General features: G+C 37.4%; 1 protein-coding gene across 1 annotated transcript in view; it reads left to right on the top strand.

Moving 5' to 3' along the window:
• Positions 1 to 9295: 9295 nt before the first annotated feature.
• LOC145766623 (uncharacterized) overlaps positions 9296 to 25862 on the top strand; it is a 78992-nt gene continuing 62425 nt past the window's right edge. Inside the window, exons 1-10 of the mRNA XM_082578336.1 lie at positions 9296 to 9438; positions 11813 to 12102; positions 12838 to 12978; positions 13494 to 13533; positions 14044 to 14233; positions 16917 to 17057; positions 17320 to 17598; positions 20309 to 20390; positions 21356 to 21530; positions 22392 to 22691. Of these exons, the coding sequence (XP_082434462.1) occupies positions 9296 to 9438; positions 11813 to 12102; positions 12838 to 12978; positions 13494 to 13533; positions 14044 to 14233; positions 16917 to 17057; positions 17320 to 17598; positions 20309 to 20390; positions 21356 to 21530; positions 22392 to 22691 (1781 nt within the window). The remainder of the gene's footprint in view (positions 9439 to 11812; positions 12103 to 12837; positions 12979 to 13493; positions 13534 to 14043; positions 14234 to 16916; positions 17058 to 17319; positions 17599 to 20308; positions 20391 to 21355; positions 21531 to 22391; positions 22692 to 25862) is intronic.

The raw sequence follows: 25862 nt of genomic DNA, 5'->3' as shown, positions 1-25862 counted from the left end.
ACAGGATGGGGCACGAGGAGTCATTTGTCGTCCATCCCAGTTGAATGCCAGTTGAATGAGTGCCAGATACGCCGATGTCAACGAAAGTTTGCAAGCGTGTAACTTAGTAGCCTGTAGATATTTTTTTACGATTTGCTGGTCAAGGAAGTTTGTTAGTGTCATCTTTATAGTATCTTAGGTAAATTTAGCAAATTTATTTACCTGTCAGAGGCACTTTAACTTAAATTTTCATCTAATATTTAATTTGTATCTATAATTGATTTTAAATGAACTAATTGTTATAAAGAATGATTTATTCCAATCCAAGGCTGAATTAGTAATTTACGGCTACACTACACAACACTACAACCCGTGGCACGTTTGAATACCGCGGCGCACCCTTTCAAATTAATTGAACTAAACACCAATTGCTTCAGCATGCGTGACGAGTGCAGGGAAACTGGGATTCATAGTACCGTGTCGGATTCCAGAGGAATAAAAATGTTTAGAAAATTTTTTCAGCGCCACCAAGTGGTCGTTTCTTGCAAAAATAACATAAACTAAAATTAGTGGTTGCAAACGCAATACTTTGCAATCATTCTGTAGCAAGTCTTCTGCTCTCCACGAACGTTTATGGTCCTTTAAGTTGACAGCTTCGTTGACTGAAAACAAGGTATCCATTCTTCTTCGTGAGGCTGAGAAATGGTGTATAGTTGCAGCTAATTGAGCAGGTTATGAAAAGAAGGTTTGAAGCAAGAATTAACTCTCCGACCTTTGTCCTTTATACAGACAGGCTATACTTCCGAGTACCAGGAAACCAAGACATTTATAGAAAGCCTTTGTTTAGCTGCAAAGGAATAATTTCCGTCACGTCGAAGAAATAAATTCATTTTACTTTTCAAAACTTTAATATGAGCAGACCTGATATCAATTTTGTCCAAAAAAGTCTTTCAATATTATACATTATGGCAAAAACAAACAAACGTTTCTATTTTATAAAGGGATGTATGTAGCAGTGGCAGTGAGATATAGCTAGAAAGAAAATTTTAAGCGTAGAAAGCAACTGCTGGGGGAAAAATGTCACTCAATATGAGTTACAATGATATTAAAACGTTGTAATAGCATAATAACATTTTTATTGGGGGGGGGGCAGATAAAATTGGGTGATTAATTGCACCCTCAAGTTCTCCAGTGGCTACGCCTCTGTAATGTAAGTTGTCAATCTTTTTCACCAAGCAAATAATCTTTCTGGTGAAAATGGAGTAGTACTAGTATGATACAAATTATGGCCAATGTTGTTACAACATTTTTACAATCTTTACTTTAATGGCCAGATGCATAAAGATTTTCAGATAATTTCATACCTGTGGTTACAAGTAGGCTTAGATTTAACCAATTTGATACTGCTGTGTGGGTGCAAAAATAGGCATGATACATTGGTGTAAAAAAACGAAATAAAAGATTTTATTAACTTTGGGACAATTGCATCAGGTTGATTGAGGCATTTTCAAAAAATAATTACTCAAATGCAAGGTATTTTCATATTTTGTAGCTGCAAAAATTAACATAATACAGTTGTAGCAAAATTAATAAAGTTTTGTCATTTTGTCACTGTAGACCTACAAAACAAATAACATGTGCAGATGAGCGTGCCGAATAAAAACGTAACCATATTTTGTGCAACTTGTAAGCTTTTTAACTGATGTAATTTTATGCTTTTTTGCAAACTTTTACCAAAATGTGAAGAATGGAGAATTCTTCCTGGCTATGAGCAAGGCTGATAATAACAAAAATTTATAAATCATTTATAATAATAAATATTATAAATTTTCACCTAACTTTGTAACTTTTTGGAAAAAAGGAGAGCAGTTTGTCATTGTTTTTGTCACTGTGCATGTAACGTAATTTTCTTAGTCTCCACAATGTGGCAAAAGTGTTGCACTGCTGCATCTGCGAGGGGCTCTTGAGAAAATTGGTAGAAGTACATGCCCTCCACTGAATGAATTTGCCCCACCACTAGACTTTTTGCCCCCACCTTTTTGGTAGCTTTTTTCACCTCAGGTTAAGTTATATCAGTAGCTGTCGCTGTAATTTAACAAAGAGTTTAGTGCTCTATCTACTATATCTTTTAGACTTTTTAGAATCTCTTCACAGAGTTAAGAATCATTATTCCTTTGCAGTTAAAACATTTTTGCCATGACAGACGTGATTATTGGACCAATCAAAACTATCGTATAAAATCACAATCATAGCAGTTGTTTTGTTAATACATATTAGGGGAGAGTGTCCAACAGTGCCCCGCTTTTTGGAAAATTGAGGTTTGGACATAAAAAAAAAAATTTCAAATTTTTTTTTTCTATTATGAAAATTCCTCCTTTTCTTTAGTATTTCCACATAAAAAAAAGTTTAAAAGTTTGACACAAACTTCATAATCAGGCGTTAAAAATCACCTGTCAAAGTGAGGCACTGTTGGATCCTACCCGGGGCACTGTTGGATAACATATCCAACAGTGCCCCTATCAAAGTAATTGGTGTCTTTAGTTGCAATGTTGAGCCATTCTTTTTGCAATGATTATCCTAGGTATGAAACTTGTGCTAGTACCGGTATTGTTTTACATGATGGATGTCACTGAACTGGTCAGGTCAAGACAAAACCTTTTAAAAGTGATACATATGCTACACAATTATCACAGACGCAAAATATAACAGCAACAATTATCATAACATGCAGGACACGCAATCTGCCCGTCGTGGTGACTGTGCTTAAACGAAAGAATGCGAATAGGTGCCAAGGAACCATGCGAACACACTGAGCTGTAGTTTATAGAACAGCCCAAGTTGATTTAATTAGAGCTGTAATTACCTTTTTAAAAGCTTGGTGTTATGACCTAACTACCAATTGCAATAACAAGGAAGGTGTTTATTCAACAGTCAATCAGTGAAAGAACATGCAATGCAGGAGATTAAAGACATCATTGATTTGGCCACATGGAAGGTATGATTAACACAAGATACAGACACAACACACTTTAGTAGGCCTATAATGACATGTGGTTCACAAGAAATGGCTTGGTTTATGGAGCAAAATAACCAAATTTGACAGAAAAAATTACTAAACAATAGGCCCACATATAGTTCAGGCACGAAGCTTCTTCCACAGCCGAAACTTAGAAACATAGGCTACCAAAAACTCCCCAACAACTATAATATTGTTGATATAACATAAAATGTTGATAATATTTTTGGCACTGCATATTGATTAATAAAATCTCATGGCTTCCAACAGTGCTCCACCGGGGCACTGTAGGAGACCCAGTGCCGGATCAAGGGAGGGGGGGGGGCGGACTGGGCTGAAGCCCAGGGCCCCCACTTTTGGGGGCCCCAACCTCAAAGAAAAAATTCTACTAATTTTTTTAGTTGCACAGCTGGAGATTACTGCTTTAATTCGTATCTCAAACAAGCAAGGGCGGCTCACCCATATGTGCTGCGGTGCTGCAGCACCCCTGCCCATGGGCGCCGATCCCTATAGGACAGCGGGACATGTCCCCACCATCTTTTTACATGTCCCCACCATCTTTTTTCATTATTTTTATAACGTAAAAGGGGAAAATATTAACCGAATGTCACAATTTTATTAGTCAGACCATGGCCACCTAAAGATACGGCCTGATTTGTCACATTTTGCAGAAATTTTCAGGTTTTTCTAACTTTGGGCGAACGTTTAAATAAATTTTTCTAAAAATTAGATTTTTACGCTTTCTTTATTCTTTTCCCCAGATGACATAATAGGTTTTAACATCCTCACATGTTGAAAAACAAAGAAAATTTGATTTTATAAATTTTAGTCAGACTGTTAATTTTCAATAACAGTCTGATTTTGTGTTTTTCAACTTACTTTTTCTCATTTGCTATTGCTTCCCCAAGGCAACAAAAAAGTTTTTTGTCATTAGGAAACCGCAAAAAGTAAAAACATCTCAAAAAATGTCAGTCAAGCACTAGCAGTAGCTGTAATCAAAATCTGCAAAATGTGACAAATCAGGCCGCATCTCCAGGTGGCCATGGTCAGACGTTTAAAATCTATTGAAAGGAGGGGACAACATTTTTGTTTTATGGGAGGAAACCCCGTAGCTGTCAAGCTGAAATAAAAATCTCAACCTCTTGCTAAATATGTGCATTGTGGGGCACATATTTACTAATCTAATTGTATCAAAAGCTGTTGTAGCTTCGCCGTTTATTTGAGATGCTCCAAGTTCCACACAAGAACTTGGAAAGCTAGGCCTATATAGGCTATAGGCTAAAAGGTTTCTGGGAAATTCAAGCATATGTACCTGAATCTTTATTCTAAAAAGTCTTTGCCTCAGGCTGCATCAAAACTGAAACTAATTTGTCCAACCAGATTGCTCACACGTGCAGCTGCTGTAAAAGCAGTGCTTGATGATTCTAACGTCAGTATTGGAAGCCATAGAAGCAGCCGTGAGTCAATTTGATTCAAATGTAGCAACAACTGCAATTTGGCTTTTGAAACCTTTTTTTCGTGGGTCAAGTGTGCTTAGGTTATTAGCGGCATTGTCTGTCATTCAGTGTATGGAACGTTTTAACAAAGCCTTGCAAGGTTGCACGGTGACTGTGGCTGGCATGCTTGAATGTGCTGAACTTTGTAGTACTGCTCCGCCATCTACGCAATGAAGAAGAATTTCATCGTGTCTTTGTAAATGCTGAGAGGCTAATGGAAGATTGCAACCCTGAATCATTGAAACTGTCACGTCCCAAAAAGATCCCAAATCGTCTTCAGCATGGACATGGCTAACCTCCTCAACTTTCAAACACCAGAGACGAAATATCGGTCAGAGTATTTTGCAGTCATTGACAGCGCCCAGCAAAATCTTACTGACTATTTCAAGTCGACCGTTCTAGAGCACTACAAAATTCTACAAGAATCACTCTTTAGTGGAAAGATACAATCACTTGTGGTAGACGATTATTCTGAGTTCTCTGACACAGAATCCCTTGCACAAGAACTAAGTTATGCTTCTTTCGAAAGCAGTACAATGGAAAGTGGGTGGAAGATTTTTGAATGATAGACTATTCAAGAAGATGCCATCCGCTGGTCGGCAAATGTTTCTGAAAGTGGAACTTTTTGTGCGACTTTTGCTCATTTCACTAGCCAGCTCGTGTTCAGCTGAATGGTCATTTTCAACTTTGCGACGTGTCAAAACTTGGTTATGATCTACCATGACACAGAAACGACTAAATCATGCAACGGCACAAGGTTTTGAATTCGATCAACTTTCATGACCTCTCCAAGGACTTCGTTTTTAATTCGCCGGAGACTCGTTACCGAGTGTTGGGACGTCTGCTGTCCAATGCTGACACTGACAATTAAAATATATACACATCGCATCAGACTTGTACCTACTGTATCAGTTTGTTTGTCAGAACAGACCCCCGATCTTTCTAGCTCGCTTCGCTTGTCGCCCCTTCCTACCTTTCCTAGTAAATGTTCCCACCAATTTTAGAGAGCGATCGGCGCCCATGCCCCTGCCCAACCCCAGTTATTCAATTTTTCTTTGTTTTTTTAACAAAAAACATATTTATTTGATACTTTCATATCCGAAAATGGTACGGATTACGGGTCAAAGTTATGATAATGCTGCCAATATGAGTGGCAAGTATAACGGTCTTCAAGCTCTTCTGCGCGAGAAATGTAGTGTAGCTCATTATGTCCCTTGCACAGCACATTCACTTAATTCAATCGGTAGCCTAAATGTCCTGTAGAAACAAGCCGTTCTGCCGCTGAGCTTTTTGAATTGTTGCAAGGGTTTATTCATGGCTCGTCTCGTCTACTCATCGGCAACTATCGAAAATTCCTAGATGGTTTGCCTGTTTTGAAGACATTAGCTGATACAAGATGGTCAGTTAGATATGATGCAGTTCTTCTTCTTCTATCGAGTCTTCTAAAGTTCGTTGATACCGCACACCACAGATTGACACATTCTTCCGCAACGAAGTTATACACTGACAGGTCCCACCTACTGCACCGGGTGGCAAGCCGAGGGCAAACAAGAAGGTGATCCGCTGCGTAGGCGTAGCCAGGGGGAGGGGTGAAAGGGGCCATGCCCCTCCCCCCCAAATTTTCCAAGTTTGGATTCCAAAGTTTAGCTCTTTGTTGAAAATATAATAAAGTTTGTAGAAATTTATATCGTTTTCCAAGACATTTGGCTATTAACACCCCCAAGGACTTGTTTTAGACACACAGAAAAGACACCAATAAATTTTGCAAATCGTAAATCGCGCAAATTTACGCGATTTACGTTTCTTTGAACTAGGCTACTGTAATTTATGGAAGCAATTTCAGAATGGCTTACTCTGTTGGGTTTTGTGTAGTTATTGAGTTTTTGTGTAGCTGAGTTTTTAGTGTTCTCTAATTTTAGACGCAGTTTTTGCCCGTTCGTGTGTAAGAGCTATCTTTAATAAGTTAATAGCTGTTTATTTGCTAATAAATTTCATACAAATATTACCCTAAAAGTGTTTTCAGAATGCGCTATAATCCATTATTTAAGTGTAATTTTTCAAAATTTTTTCGGGGGAGCATGCCCCCGGACCCCCCTAGAATACGCGTGCCTTCGGCACGCTCTAACCCCGCTACCACTTTTATTGCTTCAACTCACCAGGATACGCCACTGCACATCAAGTGGCGATGGCTTTAAATCAAACACTTTGTTGTCCTCTTCAATTCATCAAATATTTGCTGGCCCCCCAAATTTTTTTCTGGCTACGCCACTGGTCCGCTGTTTGGGGCTCAGTGCCACAGATACATGCAACTGGGCCCGTGTCGTCGCCCCACTCCACCATTAATTTTTAGCGAAAAATGTCACTTGATAAGGGCCCTCACTTTCAGCTCAGCCCAGGGCCCCATGAACCCTTAATCCGGCCCTGAGGAGACCTCAGGGTGGGGCACTGTTGGAACCACGGCCTACAAGATAAAATGGCGTCAGTTTTTTTTTACCGAGCCCTACGATCTGAAACGTTATTACTGAAACCTAGTCTAGTGACTGACCAAGCATGAAAAACTTGTGAAGCATCCCTGAAGCCACCGTAAAAACTGCAACAAAAAAAGTTATAAAGTTCTGAAAATTTACTTTTTACCCCCTAAAACAAACTTTCATTTCTGCCAACAACAAGCAATGACTTATTTATGCCTAACTTAGTTTCAGCAGCTTCTACGGACCACGTGAACATGGTAATGCACGGTTGAGTGAATAATTTGTCACGGATTGCGAAAAACGATGGGAGGGGCACTGGAAATAAAACATTTGGAAACATTTGGAAATAATTTGGAAATTTTTGGAAATTGGAAATTTGGAAAAACATTTGGAAATTGCGAAACAAAATTTTAAATAATCAAACGAAAAAGTAGTAATACTAGCATAAAAACAATTTTGCAAAGAAAAAAGTGTGATAATTCAGAAGTTTGAATTTTATCTTTTCATAAAGATCAAAATCGAAGAAAAACCAGAATTATCTCGTGTATGGTAATGCCGAATCAAATAATTTTAGAACAAAATGAAAGTGTAGAGACACCACAAAAAATAAATTTAGGGAAGTGGCCATGTGTAGGAAATGAATCCAACCCTCCTCCAAATATTTTAAATAAGCATTTCACTCTCTGATGCAACTTTACGTGACAGAGTTTTATTGTTGATATTTAGGCTGAAAGTATTCTCAGAATGAACAATTTACAGCTATTTTTTTTTCAATTTTTTCCTGGGGAAGGCCCCCTCTGGGTGCTTTGCCATCGCAACTCCTTGACTGGTTCACTGACATGTACGGTAATGCTTATTTACCCTCTCCCAGAATTTTTGTGCCGGCTACGCTCCTGGCACCAGCACATCAATACACTAACAAATTATTTTATGGGACTGCTAACAAAACTTAAATAATATTTTCATCATGGATCTCAAATGAACGTTGATGCTATCACAGAAAAAGTTGGAAACCATGAGATAACACAGTTTGCTAAGTGAATCACGCGTCCGTGCGATGAAGCAAACCAGCAGATCACGTGATGGTTGTTAATAAATGACGTCTTCACGTTCATGGGGTTTGAGGACGTTTCGTTGGCGGAGTTATGTCGCTTAGACACGATTGATGGATGGCAAGCACTGTAAATCAAATACAAACTCCAACTTCAGCTTACTGTTGTTTAATTGCGCCGATATGCTGCGACTTTGTATGAACTTAATGATGCGCACTTCAGTGACCCTACAAATTACGAGAATCTCTACTGATGCAATCAGGTCGATTTGTCGAGTTAGGTTAGTTTAATGAGTTCAGGTTCATGTGATAACGCAACTTGTTCTCTGCCTTGATGCAACGTTTGAAGTTGTTTTAAAAAGTTGCTCTAGTCGTTGCAATACAAGCCTTTGAGCAAGAAAGAAGATTCTAGTTCAAGTTAGGGAACTTCGGGTCCGTGACATCATATCATAAATGTATTATCACACGGCTGCTGTTATGATACTATTAATAGTGTGCTGAAAATATTTATGTAATTTTGAATCAAGACTCAAAGTCAGAATAGAATTGAAGAAGAGCTATGCTGAGATTTGTGGACCCTGACAAGCCTGAAGCCTAGAAGTAATTGTTACATGACAAAATTTATTTTCATGACGAAAGTAAAATTGCAACACTACGTCGTGCATAGATATGTTCCTTCGCTTGCAAACGATCGCGTAATCGCGTTTATGACGCCATAAATACTTTTAAAAGTTTAATAGCAATGGTCATTATACCAACAAATTGTTTTTGTTGAAACTCCCTTTCAGTGTTTCTCAATATCGCTAAAACTTACTGCTTGGCAAGTGTGGTACTGTACATAGTGTCAAGTTGCATAGAGTACAAGCATACCAGATGCATTGCTGCTTTACATACCGAAAAGAATAAAATAGTTGAATGAATGAACTGTGTTATTGTCATTTAGTGCTTAATCTATAACTTGCAACACGGCCGTCAGTATTGGTCCAGTGCCGGTATTATCAGTGAAAAGCCAGGGTTTCAAAACCTACCAGGAATAATCTGTCAAAGGCTTTGTCAGTTCGAGGATAAACATTCAAACTAAGATGTCCTGGTCAAGGTAGATTTGTACCTTTGAGAGTCAGCGAGAATTCGAAGTGACTTTCTCGATAAACGACCTAATGCATTCACCACTGATGCCCAATGTCGTCACCAATGACCCCGCATTAAACTCAAGACTTTCTTGTCTTACAAAGATTAATGTAAACTTTTTGTAAGTTTGATAACTTGTTGCTTGATTGAAACGATGGTAACTGATCCTCCTTCTTTCCCTAACAAAAAGCTTTATGCTGGTGTTGTTCAAGCCATTCTTCTTGCTGATGACTGTTTGGGAGCGACATCTTCTTCACTCGATGGATGTCACATGGAGTCTGTGGCAAGAAAGTTGATGTAAGTGTTAATTAAATCAATGCATTTGATCGAATCTGAGCAGTTACTTACCTTTTGCGTTTCGTAAGCACCCCTGCAAGTGTAACTGCTGTAATTGCAATCGACCATCGGGCATAACCTTAAATAAGACGACATGACTTTTTCTTTGTTATAAGTTTTTTTCCAGTTTCTTACTTGAAATTGCGTAGTGAGAGTAGAGTTTGTAACAAGTAAACGAAATTTTTTGTTTTTTTTACTTCACTGATTAAGCCTTAAAAATAATGTATTTAGAGTAAACCTGTATTAGGCTACCCGCTACACTATAAATGTAACAGCATAATACCGGCTGCACCATTTGTAGTGTGACTAAGTGTAATATCTCAACAAACTAAATGATTGAAGATTTGTAATGGAAATGAAAAAGTAATGTACTTGTACCATGTTGAAGGCAGAACAATCAATGCCAGAAGATTTACGAGCAGTTCAAAAGACACAGGTAAAGTGTTTGCTTTTGTGTAACAAGCTGACAAAGCCGTTATTTCATTTTATATGCTTTTCCGAAATTCTTTTCGATAAAATATCAAGTTTTCAAAATCAATAAAATTGAAATTACAAGCAATTGTTTTATGAATTGAACCACGCCGTGTTTTCCTCATTCATCAGTCAACTCAATTCTCTGATCAGAATAATTAATTTGAACGTTTGGTTTATTCAGCAACAAACATAACAAACATAAACAACAACAAACATGACACACAAAGCTGTTTATTGATCTAATGCAGGGGTCGGCAACCTACAGCCCGCAGGCTGGATCGATGGCTGGTTGGTTACTTGACTAGAAGACCTTTTAGGTCACTTCGCAGCCACCCGTTGCAGTATCCACACATTCTATGTGATCGTTTGTATTATTTGACTTTGCTTTGAATGTGTGTATTTATTTACTTCACAGTATAGATTCAAACGATCTGTTATAGCCTGATGCTGCGGGTTCTTTTTGGCAATATCAAATTGCACTAGCTTTCGGAACACAGTTCCTTAGTCATGTGCTATGACGAATGGTGTTAAAGTCAGTGAGTGGTTTTTTAAAGTGGCTCTTTGGTTTAGCTTGAGGCTGCCGGCTGTTGAGTTTCTGTGCTGTTAGGCGTTATTGCTGTGAGGTTTTGTTGGATCATTTGATTAGTAGATTAGGTGACGTAGTTCTTCCCTTTCGGCGCGGTTGTTGATTTTAGTGTGTATTTATACTTGCAACAGAATAAACGCCAATCAATGGATCCGGCCCGCCAAGAAAAATCATCTGACCCGCAGCTCCTTTACAAATATAGAATTATATGGCCAGGCCAGTGGTATATTATAAACGAATGGGAGAATAAGTACTTTTCTTAATCATTTTGGTAGGCCTACCTATTTGATTCGCAGCGTTGCTGTTTGTGTAAACAAGGAATTCAACATAAAGCTCCATTATGATATAAGAAATATTATTTTTTCCAAGTTAGTTGGTCAAACAAGGAGCGGCAAAGTTAATCTATTCAAAAATAGCTTAAAACAGCAAATTTTTTTGTTACAAAGGAAAACCAATAAATCAGAAATTTTTTTGCTAGCTACAAGGTAGCACAGTTAAATGCAAAAGACAATAAATCGTATATTGATGGCGAATTTGGGAAAATATGTACTGTATGTTATTGAAAACATATGTCCAGAGAAAAAAAAAAGTTTTTAAATATAAGTCTTTCAGCAAGAACCGTAACGTGACGAAGAGAAGAGATATCTGAGAATGTAAAATCTAGCAAAAAGTTGGACTGGCAGTATTTGTGCGTGGAGCAAACAAAGATTTTGATGTTGAGAATTTGTTAAGCTGATTCCTGTCAAGGGCATTACTACAAGAGCCGATATTCTGACGGCATTACGTCAACGCCTTCAAGTCATAAGTCTGAGTCTATCCAAACTGGGTCTGCTACTATTCGGTGAGTCCAATTCGGTGAGTTCCTAACCTCTAACCCTAAAACGGCAATGATAATTAATTAGGCTACGGTACCCGATAATTTAAAAAAAAATTGAAAAAATCCCCCGTGGGATCGGACTCACCGAATCGGACTCACCGAATCGGACTTGCCGAAACGGGCCATTCCGATCCAAACTACTATTAGTAGCCTACGGCCCACCAAAGCCATGTAAAGTTTGGCATTGGCCAGCTGTTAGAAAAAGGTTGCCGACCTCCAATCTAATGGGTCATTGAATTCCATTTTATGAACACCTTTTTCTACCGTTAGTGTGTCACAAGCTGCAAGAAGAATGACAAATAAAAGTTTTTGAAGGAGCCAGTTAAGTTGACACAAACCTCAACAATAGAAATGAATTTCATTGATACAATAAATTAATCAGGTGCAATATTTGGCAGCTTTGCTGGATTGGAGATCCTTGTGCAGCCTCACACATGCTCTCTCCCGGATGGCAGGCATCAGCATGAAACACGTTTCATTCATAAGAGCAGCACATTCCCGAAAGCTTTAAAACACAAACCTCTCCGTACATCTTCCCAGAGGCAATGGATCAGGAAATTGAGCAAGAAATCATTGTCGTCTGTTCCTGAGTCGTTGTTTGATCTTCCAACAGATGTTGGATCCCTAAGTGACACCCCTAGCGTATTCAGTGATGACAACTCGGAAGCACCGCACGTCAGCCATGCAGGTGACGCACTAATTAGGTTAAATGATTAAACTTTAATCAGGCCTTTACTAAAGGCCAACACTGACGTATTGATTTTGAGCTGACATAATAATCGCCAAGTCTATATTTGATCAATGTTATAAATTATCGCAAACTTATGTCAACTGAACTTCGATACGTCCCGTTATATTAATCTTTACGTAAATTTGAGCAAAAGCAGCACACATCGTGGCCTCACACATGAAATAGAATAAAAAGTTTAATGAAACAAAATTATAATCATTTATATGGTTGTTAGGTAGGGGCATATATGGATTATCCAAATATATATATATATAAATTTAACGTTTTTTTTAGTAACCAATACATTGTTATTGTTCATTTTTAATTGTTTTGGCAGCCATCTTGGATTGCCATATTGAATCTATAGGCTATCAGATAATTCAACAATTCTGAGAATGGTCTTATTGACTTCACAGTGTATAAAAACCTAAATATAGACACCAAAACTATATGTTTTGGTCATATGATGACCGAGTTATGGTCAATTTATTGTTATTTTAATGGTTTGGCGGCCATCTAGGAAGACAGTTTGAAAATAACCACTTTTCGGAAGTTGGATTCCTTAAGATTTTAAATAAGTTATGTTAATACTGACACCCAATACTAATCAAAACAGTTGAAAAACAGTTTGTTGCAATTTTTTTGGGGTAAGGGTACCATATGTCACAAATGCACCTACCTGTGTTTCGGAAGTTAACAATATTGTAAAAGATGTTGTTGGCTCTCAAAAATTTGTATCAGACTCCAGTCGAGAGGATTACCTATACACGTCAGCATCAGCTTGCGCTCAGCATCCAGTCCTCGCTTCCGAATCAGACGAAACACAAAACTCAGGTGAGATTTTTTTGGTGAACAATCGCTTGTTCTTTCTCAAGCAGATCTACAAGTTAAAACAAATTTGATGGGAAATTTAACTTTCAGAGTTTAGCAAGTGCAGATGTTATTTGCCACCGATACTTACACTCCCATCTGCTATCTTGCTGTTCTCAGTAAAACTATCATGAAAGTGACAATGTAACCATGACATCATACAGTACGATGGGGTGTACCAACCGCTCTGAGATAGTATGAGGCGTGCAGAGTGTAATGTAGAAAATCTAGTTTATAGTTTATAAAGTACAGATAGCATCTCACACTCACACCATAGCAGTAGCTGAAGCACACACACTCGGTTGCTTTTGCATAAGCACGAGTATTGTGTGATATTTTCTATTATTCAACAACATTTGGCCAGTTAACCACTGGTTCCAACCCGTCATCAAGTAGTTTGTCATTTCATGGCCAAGATAAGACTTTTAGATGTTCAAGTTTAAAAAATTTAACTTTGTAACATGTTTTTCGACTTACAGAGCTTTTGAAGAAACCGATGCTTCTTCATCATGGCAACCGGTAAGACAATTTTATATCAATCTATACCAAGTCATTGCGATGAATTGCTGAAAGTTTTCATTTCAATTCATGATAAAGTATGATACTTTTGGAGAAAAAAAGTGTTTTTTAATGTTCTTATACTTAACTTAATTTGCTGTTTTTTTATACGTTTTGATCATCTGACGTCAAAATCAGAAAATCCACAAAACTAACAAAACTCCGAAGTAATTATACCAGATAAAACTCATAAAAGGAGGCGGTGCTTGCTATCCTGATGAAAACGTTGGAAGGAACCAGTTACAATAAATAAATGGCAGTCGTACTCGGCCATGGTGCTACATGTTGCATACTACGTTGTAGAGAAGGTATAGCAATCATCTAGGAAGCAATGAAGGCCAGTGTTCAAAGAAACCTTTTTTATGAACATATATGACGACATGGACGTCATTTTTATCATTCATTCAACCATCATTTTTAAATCAATGTTGATTGAGACAAAAGCTCATTTCACGAATTAACTGATTGCAGGGACGTGTCGGAGAAGCTTGCGAGATTCCTTCGCCGAATCTTTCCTCACTTCTCCGGTAAGACACATAAAGAATATCTGGCAATGCAGGTTTCAGGAGACAAAAGATGGAAGCTAAGAAAACATCTTTGCCGAATGTTGAGAATGGTGGAAGAGGATCAGCATCCTTATTATTCCATGAAGAGCTTTGAGGTAAACGAGGCAAGAATCTTCAATCAACAACTCGAAAAAACAAATGTTTTTGGTAAATTTTTGAACTCAAATTAAAGTTTTCAAGTTTACTGGTTACAAGGGTAGGCTCTTATTGCTTTCTTACAATCACTCTTCCTGGAACAACCATACTTGCAATCGTTTCTTGTATTTTTTATGTATTGAGTCTGAATTGATTTTGTGAGTAGGGACAAAAAACTGAATTTTTGTACACACTTATAATTCTTAATAACAATTACACTGAAATCCGAATTTCAAACATAGCGCAGAGTTGGCCTGACATATCTCTAGTTTGCTTTACCGATACTGAAACCCAACACAAAAGGCAAATGGTCTCCAGAAACAACGGCTCCCGGTGTAGCAGTCCAAGGGTTATTGCAGGCCAAAGGTTACAAGGGTTGCCAAATATTTCATTTAAATTTTATTTGATTTTGTTTTGAAAAATAATTAAATTTTTAACCTCTCAAAAGGTCAGATTAATAATTATAAGTATTTTGTAATGTTAATTGAAAAGCTTGCATTAGTTTGAGAACAATGAATTCATTACACTTAGTTAAAACAATTTTCGCTTTTCTATCGATTGCGAAAACGCTGGCCACCCCTGGTAACTTTTGGACTGACAGGAACTTCCAGACTGTAACACCGCAGAAGCAGTCCAAAAGTTACTGCTATTGTAAGTGGGTGTGCTTTTTCGAAATTCGTTTGGGAAAACTTGTAAATGGACTTAAACTTTACTTGGTCAGTAGATTAAACCCTCTGCAAGTATGCGAAAGATGAATCCCAAGGATAAATATTCTCACCACGAAACCATTATTCTTGACTTTTAGTTTCGTGTCACGTGTTTTCGATGGGAGTGCTACGGAAATTCATTGGAATCTCAAAGTGTTCAACATTTGCGTAAAAGTTAAAGCCTTCCCCGCGTGTGAGACTGTGATAGCCTACTCACTGAAGGTTGATGGCGTTTTGACTAACGGTTGGCCTACATGTAGCCCAAGTTACTTTATATTTCTTCAAAACAGTAGTTATGAAAAACCATACCAAAAATAGGCTCAGTGCTTCATTCACTAGAAAACTTTGGTTTTAACTTTCATAACATACATAAAATACAGTCAAAGACTATGTTCGTCAACTACAACTTAAGACCAGCAGCTAACAAGTCAGCTTTCAAATGCAAACTTTGCACGATATATTAAGGCCTGTGGCTTATTAATTGCCACCAATTCACGTAGGCTATAGCCACGATTCAAACTTTGAAATGTTTGGAGCGATGATCAATTAAATTATTTGTTTCAACAGCGCCATATAGCCTACAACGAGTCAATAAAACACTCATAACACTACATTGCGAATCGTAGGTTGCATTATAGCACAATCAGGATGACAGCAAAAGACTATTGGCTAAGTGGTCATCTAGTCAATCACCTCCCCATGCAAATTTATATGCAAACGCATGGACACAACTTCAAATGGTAGGCTATAATACAAACAAATAAGGTGAAAATGATAGCCTACGTAAATTGTTAGGTTACAAAGTAAAATTTCATTCCAATACAGCAACAATTTCTGGTACAAAACTAATCTTTTTACTTTCATCTTATTTTCGCTTCATTCCCAATTACTGTACGTTTCTGCTGTAAACCATGTTGGTTAAGATGCAATGGTGGATAAGTCTTCAAGTTCAACATGTTTCCAATGTTGAAATCATTTATACAAATCTGCTGCAAGCGTCAAATCTGAAAACCCTGTTTTAGTAACTTTTGGACTGGCAGTAACTTTCAGACCGCGTATACGCGGTTCAGAAGTTATTGCGGTCTGAAAGTTAGGTAACTTCTGAACCGGTTCAGAATTACCTAAATGTATACGCGGTTCAGAAGTTACCTAACTTTCAGACCGCAGTAACTTCTGGACCGTTACACCGGCAAGCGGTAAACAGCGACAATCAGAAGTGAAATGTCTTGGTAGTCAGGCAAGCCACCTCACGTAGAACACAGGAACAGCGCAAATTCAACGTTTACAAAATTCATCACAATTTCACAATTGACCCGCCGGAACATTTACCAACAACACACAATTTAAAAAAAAAAACGATGAATACTTTATGGATGACTCTTCATCAAAAGACATATTACAATACATACCATTATGAAGATTGAGAGCTAAAACGAACATTTATTGCTAATGAAATCTTAGTTCTTTTAACATCATATTTTTCAAATTTCACATTTTACTGAATATAAAATTTAAATTGATGCAAAGTGCCTGACAGCAAAAGTGGGACTGTTTTGCCAACTTCAACTCAAATAAAATTGATGAAGGTGACAGGCTTGTGGTAAGTTAGTGCGCTCTGTTAACCTTCTAAGTATACAATTGGTATAAATTGTTTTGCACAAAATACACAATGTGTCGATTTCAAGACTATTTGTTAGCACTTGAATTGAATGTTAAGAATTGATAGTTTCCTTTAATCATCAATAGAATAAATATAAAACATACCCAGCCAAACGTATCCTTGCGTTGACGTTCCATAAATTATATCGGCCTCTGTTGGTTTCTTGTTCCACATCAGAATGATGCATTAATTGCATTAGACTGCAAACCGTTTGCTTGACTACTTGCGCATTGCCTGTTAAGTTAAGGTTTGTTATTAATACTTGTTGTATTGCAGTCGCTAGAAGACTATGGCGTGTGGAAAGAGAAGGAAATAAAAGAGCTTACCAAGTTGATTGGAAACGACATCCGTCCCCACACTGACGGAGAGACCGTTGAGAGATCACGTCATGCCGATTACGTCGCGTTGTTTGTCAAAGTAAGCCGGCCATAACGCTATTTCAAAATTTCGAAAAGGATTTTGTTTCTTTGCATAGTTTAAGAGAAAACACAATGATTTTGTGATTTAAGCAGAAACGTTTTCTGTACAACAATTTATTGTGTCGAAATCACAACAAAACTTATATATTTTGTTTTATGCTCCAATTTGTTACTTTTGTGGTGCCCTATACAAACCTGATAGACTATACCGGGGAAAAAATTATTATCAGCAAAGTTAAAAGTGAAAATGCATGCTTCAGGTCATAGAAGAAAGGGTTCACAAAAGAATACACACAGTTAGCAATTCATGCGGATTTCCCGAATCCCCTCAATCTGGTTCAGAAGCTTCTTTGTATGGTGCATTCGCGTCTCATCTCATCTCCGAAAGAGCGAGGCGACTTTTGAAAGAATTCAGCTTGCGCTACCGATTGACTCCAGTTACTCAGTGCGCATGCGCGTTGCAGTCTATAGTGCGTTCAGTCGAAGGAGAAACTAGGGATTTGGGAGAGAATCCTATTCTTCAAGAGGCGACATATCAGGTACGACAAGCTTCACTGAATATGCTAAAAACAGTGTGGTCTTCCATTTATAAGTTGCACCTAATTAAATGTTGTTTGTGCACGTGAATGGCGTTCAATATCAGCACAAGAAGAATTTTTAAAATAAACTCACAATTGCTTAAACAGTAACTGCAGTTCCAAAAATATTGTAATTAAATGGCGAGTGTGATTCCTCCGATGCCGTCCATGCCGCATCATTGCGTCATCTTCAATGCAACAACTCACGTCTATTTGTGAGACACAATGAGCACGACACCGGATCTAAAACCACAAATTCAAAATTACAAAGAGACTGAAACCACAATGGTATCTATTAATGCTTCAATAGTTGGAGAAACTTAAGCTTTTGTTTCTATGAGCAAAACAAGACACAGTGAGGCAAAGTAGCATGATGGAACCGCCACATGGCACTTCCATCATTCACAGGAAGGAAGAAAGGAAAACTACTTTTCGTTTAAACATGCGAGAAGTAAGCGAGCATCAGACAAAACGAATATAATTGATTGCAATGAATCAATCAATCAACAATCGACTAGAAAGTTGGCACAATCTGGTATTTCTGAAGTTAAGAAAGACAACTAACTCCTCTAGTTTTACTTTATGGAATCTCTAAACCGACAAAACTCTTTAAAGTGCCTCTGACAGGCAAATAAATTCGGTAAGTTTACCTAAGATACCAAAAAGATGACACTAACAAACTTTCTTGACCAGCAAATCGTAAAAGATATCAACAGGCTACTAAGTTACAAGCTTGCAAACTTTTGTTGACATCGGCGAATCTGGTACTCATTCAATTGCGAAAATAAAAACGGCAACACCGTTGTGACGTCACCGTAAGCGGGAAGGATACATTCTTTCTCTGTGGTGACTTGGTAAAGTATAGTACGGCTACTACAAAACGTGACTGTGTGGGGCTCTGTTGGTGTAACGCATGTGCAAGTCAAGAATTACCGAAATGAAAAAGTGAACTTATTATTACTATCAGGTTTCGATCAAATAGGTTGAGTCATGGCCTCCAGGTGGCCATGGTTGAGTTTATTTTTATCAAACAGCATCTCAAATCAATTGAAATTGCAGTTTCGTAGGGTTACAATTTTGATACTTTTTTATTTGTCCTAATCTGGCTATAGCCATTTGCAGTGTAACAAATAGTATCTCACAAACAATAGTCTTAATTTATGGTTAAGGCAATGCCTACAAATTGCTGTTTATGTGTCAATGACAAAAACCGTGTGCTTTCTTTTCACGCTTTCCCACAAAACAAGGTGCTGAGAAGAAAATAGTCAAAGTTTTCTTCAAGTGTTCGAAAGTGGGATGGGCCATACAAAACTAGTCGTATTATGTTCTCTTCAGTTCACTGAAGATGATTTTATTAATACCACTCAAGTAAAAATGGGCTTGAGCGAACTTTACATTTTTAAAAAATCTGCCATACCATGTATAAAAGTAAAGATGCAACCAGTTGCTGATGATGATTCCAGCACTTCTAAACAACAACGTTTACAAAAACGTACCCTTGCACAGGTAAAGTAGGCTTTTACATGTGTAGACTCTGCTATGTAGGCTACGTAACTGTATAACTAAGATTTTGTTAATACTGGCTCTGACAACTTGCATTGCGCAAAGCTCACTGCTTGCAGTTTGATGCTCTCGGAAGCAACAATCGGATTGTGCTGCCGTCATGCATTGTTTGCTGAATCCGAAACAATTTTCTAGATCCAGATGGCCGTTACACCGGATTTCAATGGCCAACTGAAGGCACATTATGAGAGAGAAAGAACTTTTATTTATTTTTGAATAGTGATGATGAATTAAATATGAATGATGATTCGTAACTGCCTTCATTTTTCACTTCAAGTATATTTTAGGTTTTGTAGGAACGTATCCAGTAGGCCTACAGTTTTATTAAACTGCAAAAAACAATAAATCTTTGAAAAAGCAACCGCTTGTACCAACTCCGATCAAACTGTGATCCACCAATTACATCTAGGAAGCGTTTGTTTTATCCGTCGTTAACGACGCCCACTTAGGATGACGTAATACCACCAAAGTCGTCCCAGAGCAGTGAAATATGGAGTTTCGTCTGTGGTGGCGCTGCGGAACAGTCGTTTGATATAAATTACGCCTTAACCAGTTGAGCTACGAGGTTAAGATTAAAAAGTTCGCTAAGTATAATTCTGCGCTAGGAAATGCTTTAAAAAGTTACTATACTTGGATCCAACCTGTCAGGGGCACTTTAATGCGTTAAATAATTCTTTATAACAGAAGCAGATAGTCAACAAATCATGTTGCGATGCATGGCACCCTTCGTCAGGCTCGTCGCAATCCAATAAAAACGCTGAGCTGACGAAGTATCAAAAGTAATGTTGGAGCTTTTTTGATATTTGTGAAATATGTGCAAGGTGAAAGGTGCAGTGGGTCTTTGGTAGGCTTTCATTGGGTTGTTGAAGAAAGAAGGAAAAAGTTTGTTTTGCCACTGCATCAGCATTTGCTGTTTGGATCCATTCCAAGTTTTTAGTAACGCGGTCTCGGCTTTCTCCCTTTGATGGGAATAGGAATGAGACGTTAGCATTTCCAAGATGACATTAATATTTGGTGTTGCAATTATTGATGACATCACAAGATGGTTACAAAGGAATACAATTTTGAGAACATGACATATGAAACTGATCGTTTACTTCTTCAATAGATCGAAGTCTTGACGGCGTTACTGATCCGTGGCGGTCATGTCATTTTGACCTCTGAGTTCCGAAGTGTTTGTGAGATTGCAGGTAAATAATAAATACCAATCTACATTGTGACATGGTATAGGCTAATTATCATATTGTTGCATGTTGTTACAATTAATGAAGTTGTTTCATCAACAATGAAGCAATATGAATTGAATGCTGAACAGGATGTTGGTTGTTTTCTATGATGCATTTGCACTGCTTTGAAAGTGTTTCTATGGATCTTAGTCTTGCGGCGTCGCACTGCATTCGCCCAATGCTTTTGTTGTTTGCATGATGTGGGTGTAACTTGTTTAATTAAACATTAACCTGAACTTTGCATTGTAATGGCAGGTAGCATGTGATTTAGACAAACAAACTATGACCTTTTTAAACAAACAAATAATACACTGAGATATTTCAATATTACTTTGTTCTCTGTCTGCTTGATGACCGCGGCTGCACAGTGCAGTCATCATGTTGTCAGTGTGTGGTGAAAGCACAGTGCAGGGGTCTACGTAGTATGGAGTGGAATGTTTTGTGTTGGCATTTTAAGTTTTTATGCATTTGCAAGACAACTTTTTGCAACTACGCCGCCCCTTTGTGACATGACTTGTTGCAACACTGGTGGTTCAACACTTAATCGAAAGACGTTTCATCAAAAATCCCTTTCATGAAATATTCAAACAAGATACCATCAAATTTACTGTTGTTTTTATTATGGCGCTAACATTTTATGCTCAATGATATTTATATGGTACCACATCCACAGTACAAACTCTTCACCTAGGCGCTGTAAAGACAATACAATTATGGGTAGACCTGTTATTGGGAGAAGTTTTATAACAAACCTCCCATAGGGTCATTTATTACACCAAATGCCATTCCAGTGAAAGTCTCTATCTTTTGATAAATTGCCATATGTTAGATAAAATGTCGTAATGCCGTAAAACAGTTGTTAAAATAACAAGTTTAATGTCAAGTGATGTTATGCTAGCTGTAGTAGATTAAACAGTTTTTGTTTGCAGAAAGCTTCATCAAAAACCTGAAACCTTTGCTGGTTTCACTCGTCGCTGAATGGCAGACTAGCGCAGACAGATTGACGTCAGCTTTGGAGCTACTCAGAGTGTCTTCCAACTTTCTCACGGTGCATCACATACCCGGAAGCGAGGAATACCAAAAACGCGTTAAAGAGATTTTTATGTATGTTGTTACTTGTTAACGCACAAACGGTGATATCCAAAGTAGCTACATGTAGGCTACATGCCAATTAAATCTAAATTTTTCTGTCTGCTTCAAAGTTTATGAAACGTGTGCAAATTATGTTTCAGAACGATAGGTTGTGGTTAGAGGTCTCAAAGTAAAGTTATAAAGTACAATTCACCGCTAGACCCATTGTGAAATTTTACATCAAGTAGGGTAGGCCTATTGATTTTTTGCTGAAATTTTTTTTCAATTCTGTTTCGTCAAATAAACACCTCGGCTATAATTGAAAAAACGTAAAAAATAAATCCAAATAGATAGTCTATCCTTTGAAATCCTGATAAATATTTTTGGTGTTCAGTAAAGATCTCAGTTTGACCTCTTGTGGACTTCACGCAATCTTTCAATATAATTAACGGTTTAATACGAAAGACATTCCAAATCCAAAAACATCCAAAACGAGACAAAATAATGTTTTCTTTTTTAATTTTTGTTTCGCATGCTTCTCACCCATCACTTCCACTTGAATAGCAAACTCTTTCTGTTTGTTCCTTTTACAAACTTTCTTCAAATTACAGTATGATGATTTCCAATGATACCAATTACTAACTTCTTTTAGCTGCAAAAATATAGCGCGTTTACCTCAACATATGAAAGCGATTGACAAACATCGTTCGTAATTTATGTTTGCTAGGCCTACATTCACAGCAGTTACGACAATAATTATCCGATCTAACAATACTTTAAAGTTTAATGTTTTAGAAACATTAAAGTTTAAACGAAAGATTCTACTCACAAAATTAAAAATTTCTTATAGAAGTCAAACTGAAGTTAACCCTGCTTTAAACAATAAATTTGTAGATCTGGAATCCGTGAGGAATATTCCTCAAGGAATCGCTTATCATGCAAGTGCAAGGATTCCTGTGATGGACTTCCGGTGGTTTCCCTGCTCCGGTCAGTAGTTTACGTCATAACTTACGTCAGCAATCGGGTGGAAGGTTGTCACAATGCGTTCAAAGATTTTGTTGATGACGTAGCAGAAACGTCAGCTGAAGTGCTTTATAATTGCGTCATCGATGACATGGAACGCTTAGAAAGAGACGAAGCATTTAATTCGGCCAATGAAAAAGACTTTTCGGCGGCGATTGCTCTCGTCACAAAGTAAGTTCGTTGCAACTTTGAGAAAATGGGTTTACGAATTACTCCAACTGCAACTGGAAAGTTTGAAAAAAGATGTTTTTGTGATGCAAAACTTTATATCGCTGTATAGGCCTAAGTATTTTTAAATCACTTCTTTCGATTCAGCTAAGTAGGAAACGATAAAAAACTTTTTAGATAACTTCCATCCCTTGGTAACAATTTCTTTCCTCAACTCCGTTGGCCTAGACGTATGTTGGCAATACTGCAATTTACATACAAAACAAAGTAATTTCATTGGATTTAACATTTTAATACACAGAGAAATACAACATATTTAAAAATAAACTCAAACGTTTTGTGTCCTTATCAGGAGTTATCTTCTTTCTGCAATACACATAAAAGTAAGAATTAGATAAATCTGACAATGCACTAACTATACTGTAACTGCAAACGACACTCCGAAGTGAGACAGCACAAACTCAACATTTGATACAAGAATGATTACTAGTAAATATTACGGCCAGAAACAGATCACATGAGGTGTATAATACAACCATATGACAACAATCTGAACACGCACGCAAAAACGAAGGACAAGCCAAATCGAGTTATAAAATCTAGCTATAGGCTACTTGTGAAAAAGAAATTTTTGTGTGTCGTCCATTTTGTATATAAAACGTAATGCACCAATATCTTCAACTGAAGTCATCTACTCCATTTGCTCTTTTTTCGAATGTTGTCTATAAGTTTGGTTGTTTGCATGACGCCAACCAGACATACATTGGTATGTCAACCAGACATTTGTTGACGAGGGTCGAAGAGCACTTAAACACAAATTTAACTACAAAAAGGTGCATTTAAAGAGCACATCCCCTCTTGTGTACGTGCACTGACAATATCTCAATCGATTTAAAATCATCTCACAAGGCAAATCAGAATACCAGACAAAGATCACGGAAGCCTTAAGGATATAAAGCGTAATAATTTATCTTTAAACAGACAATTATTTACTTGTGTCTCGTCCTTCCTTTTGTGTATGTTGTAATTGGTGTCACATGCTTGTATTATACACCTCATGTAATTTCTTTCCCGCAGTATAGTTCACTCGTAATCATTTTTGTATCAGTGCTTTTCAGTCCGGAATGTCGTTTGCAGTTACAGTATAGTGCTGATAGAGACGTAAAAAAACGTTTTTTTTTTGTTTTAAAAAAAAGCTAGGCCGTTTTTTTTTGTTTTTTATCGTTTTTTTTATTTTTTATTTTATTTTATTTTTTTTTACCTATTTTGACATAAAATGTTACAATATGCAGCAATTAGGGTAAACTCATTGCAATAGCGTCTCTTTCAACAAACAAACGATCTCATAACTTGTATAACTTACTTCAAATCAGATTATAAGTCTGATATATTTTTTCATTGCAATTTTGTAGAGCTCAAATCTCGACACACGAGCCATAAGAGAGAGAGAAAGAGAGGGAAAACTTTTATTTCCTCTGTTGCAAGAATAGCACGGTACAATTATACACAACATGAATAGAATAGCACCATAGCCATCTAGGTACCACAACAGACAGGAAGCAGCGAAGACTATATCAGTCATCGAGTCAGCTGCTTCCATGTCAAATTTTCAAAAATATTATTGTTGCGTCATAAAATATGAAAATTAGGCAAAAATTTTAAAATTAGTCAGACTATCTACGGTCAGAGTCAGACCGAGCTGACTACATTCCTATAAATTCAAAATTGCGCAGATCTACAAACTATTGGCCAACAAAACAAAATTAAACAAAAACGGGGTTGTAACATACAGTACAATGAACAGTCCAGATTCAATTCTTTAAAAATTTGATTTGGTAATCATAAATAACATTTTTTTGAGTCGATTATTGCAGCACCAAGCCTGGGTAGGGTTTGAACTTGGTTGAGTGAAAATGAAGGTTGACTACGGTTGGGTGGAATATAAAAAGGCCAAAAACATTTCTTGTGACTTCTCTTTACTTTGTCTTCAAAATTCAATAATAAAAGTGGCTATCTATGAGCTATCCAACTCAGAATATGTAAATAACAAACTGGCTGCCGAATTCACTGGTAGGCCTTTATACTATAGCAACTGGCTAGGCTAAATCAAGGTTTCTTTGAATTGTCCCTTCTCCGCGAGTTCTTTATCAATTTTGAAAAATTTTCGACTAAAACGATCACAATTAAATTCTTTTCTCAATTTGTACAAATCTAGCTATTCTCCAGGCCTAAATTTTTCTTAATTCCAACTTATATATTTAGACCTGAAGAGCAAAAACTTTGCTCTTCACTTTGAAAAAGCGCGGGAAAAATATAAAGATTTCTCATTGTCTCAAATTGTAGTAACAGTGTCCCATGGTTGGCACATCTCAAGTTGTTACAGTCGCCATTTAATTCACGTTGTTTTTATGTAACTTGTGAGTTGTCACCAGCCTCACTACATAATCACATTCAGCGTTTTCTGGTAGCCTACAGACGTTGGAATTGATTACCACCGCACCGCGCGTCGTAATCAATTAAGCGTTCTGTACCACGTTTTTCAGTTGCATGCTTTGCGTTTCCTTGTTGCTATATAGGCTATGTTGCGTTGCTTTTGTACAATATGTTGAGTAAGTACAAGAGGTCGGTGGTTTTCATTTACTTGGTTGACGAATTATTATTACTTGTTTGCGACCTACTTACTTCATTTCTATTATATGTCTAAAAATACAACAGACATTTAACTGGCGTCGCCGGCAGGATCTGTACAGAATTTCTACAGGATTTTAGAAACATGGAAAAGCTGATCGAAGTTTTGCAACAACAAATAGCCAACCAAGAACGCCAGACGAAGAAGCAAATTGCCAGACAAGAAGAACGTCACCAAAAACAAGAACAACGTCACCAAAATCAGACGAAACTACTCATGGAGCAACTACGAGAAATGCGCGCCAAACTTCAAGACCACAACCAACAACAATACAACAGCAGGTTGTTACGGACAATTTTCAAATCAAACGTCACATCGAACCGTTGTCTACTGAACCTGACGTCTTACGTTATGCACTGTTGCTAGAAATAAGCAAAGATTGCATCACCCTTGTCACACCTGTGAAACATTACATAATCGTTAAATCTTGAATTACGAGATATGGTGTAAGCCAAATTCAACAGGTGCTTGAATAGCTTCATAAT

This window comes from Aplidium turbinatum, chromosome 3, assembly GCF_918807975.1.
Source record: "Aplidium turbinatum chromosome 3, kaAplTurb1.1, whole genome shotgun sequence".
In the NCBI taxonomy this organism is placed as follows: domain Eukaryota; kingdom Metazoa; phylum Chordata; class Ascidiacea; order Aplousobranchia; family Polyclinidae; genus Aplidium; species Aplidium turbinatum.
This window is presented reverse-complemented; position numbering and strand designations above follow the sequence as displayed.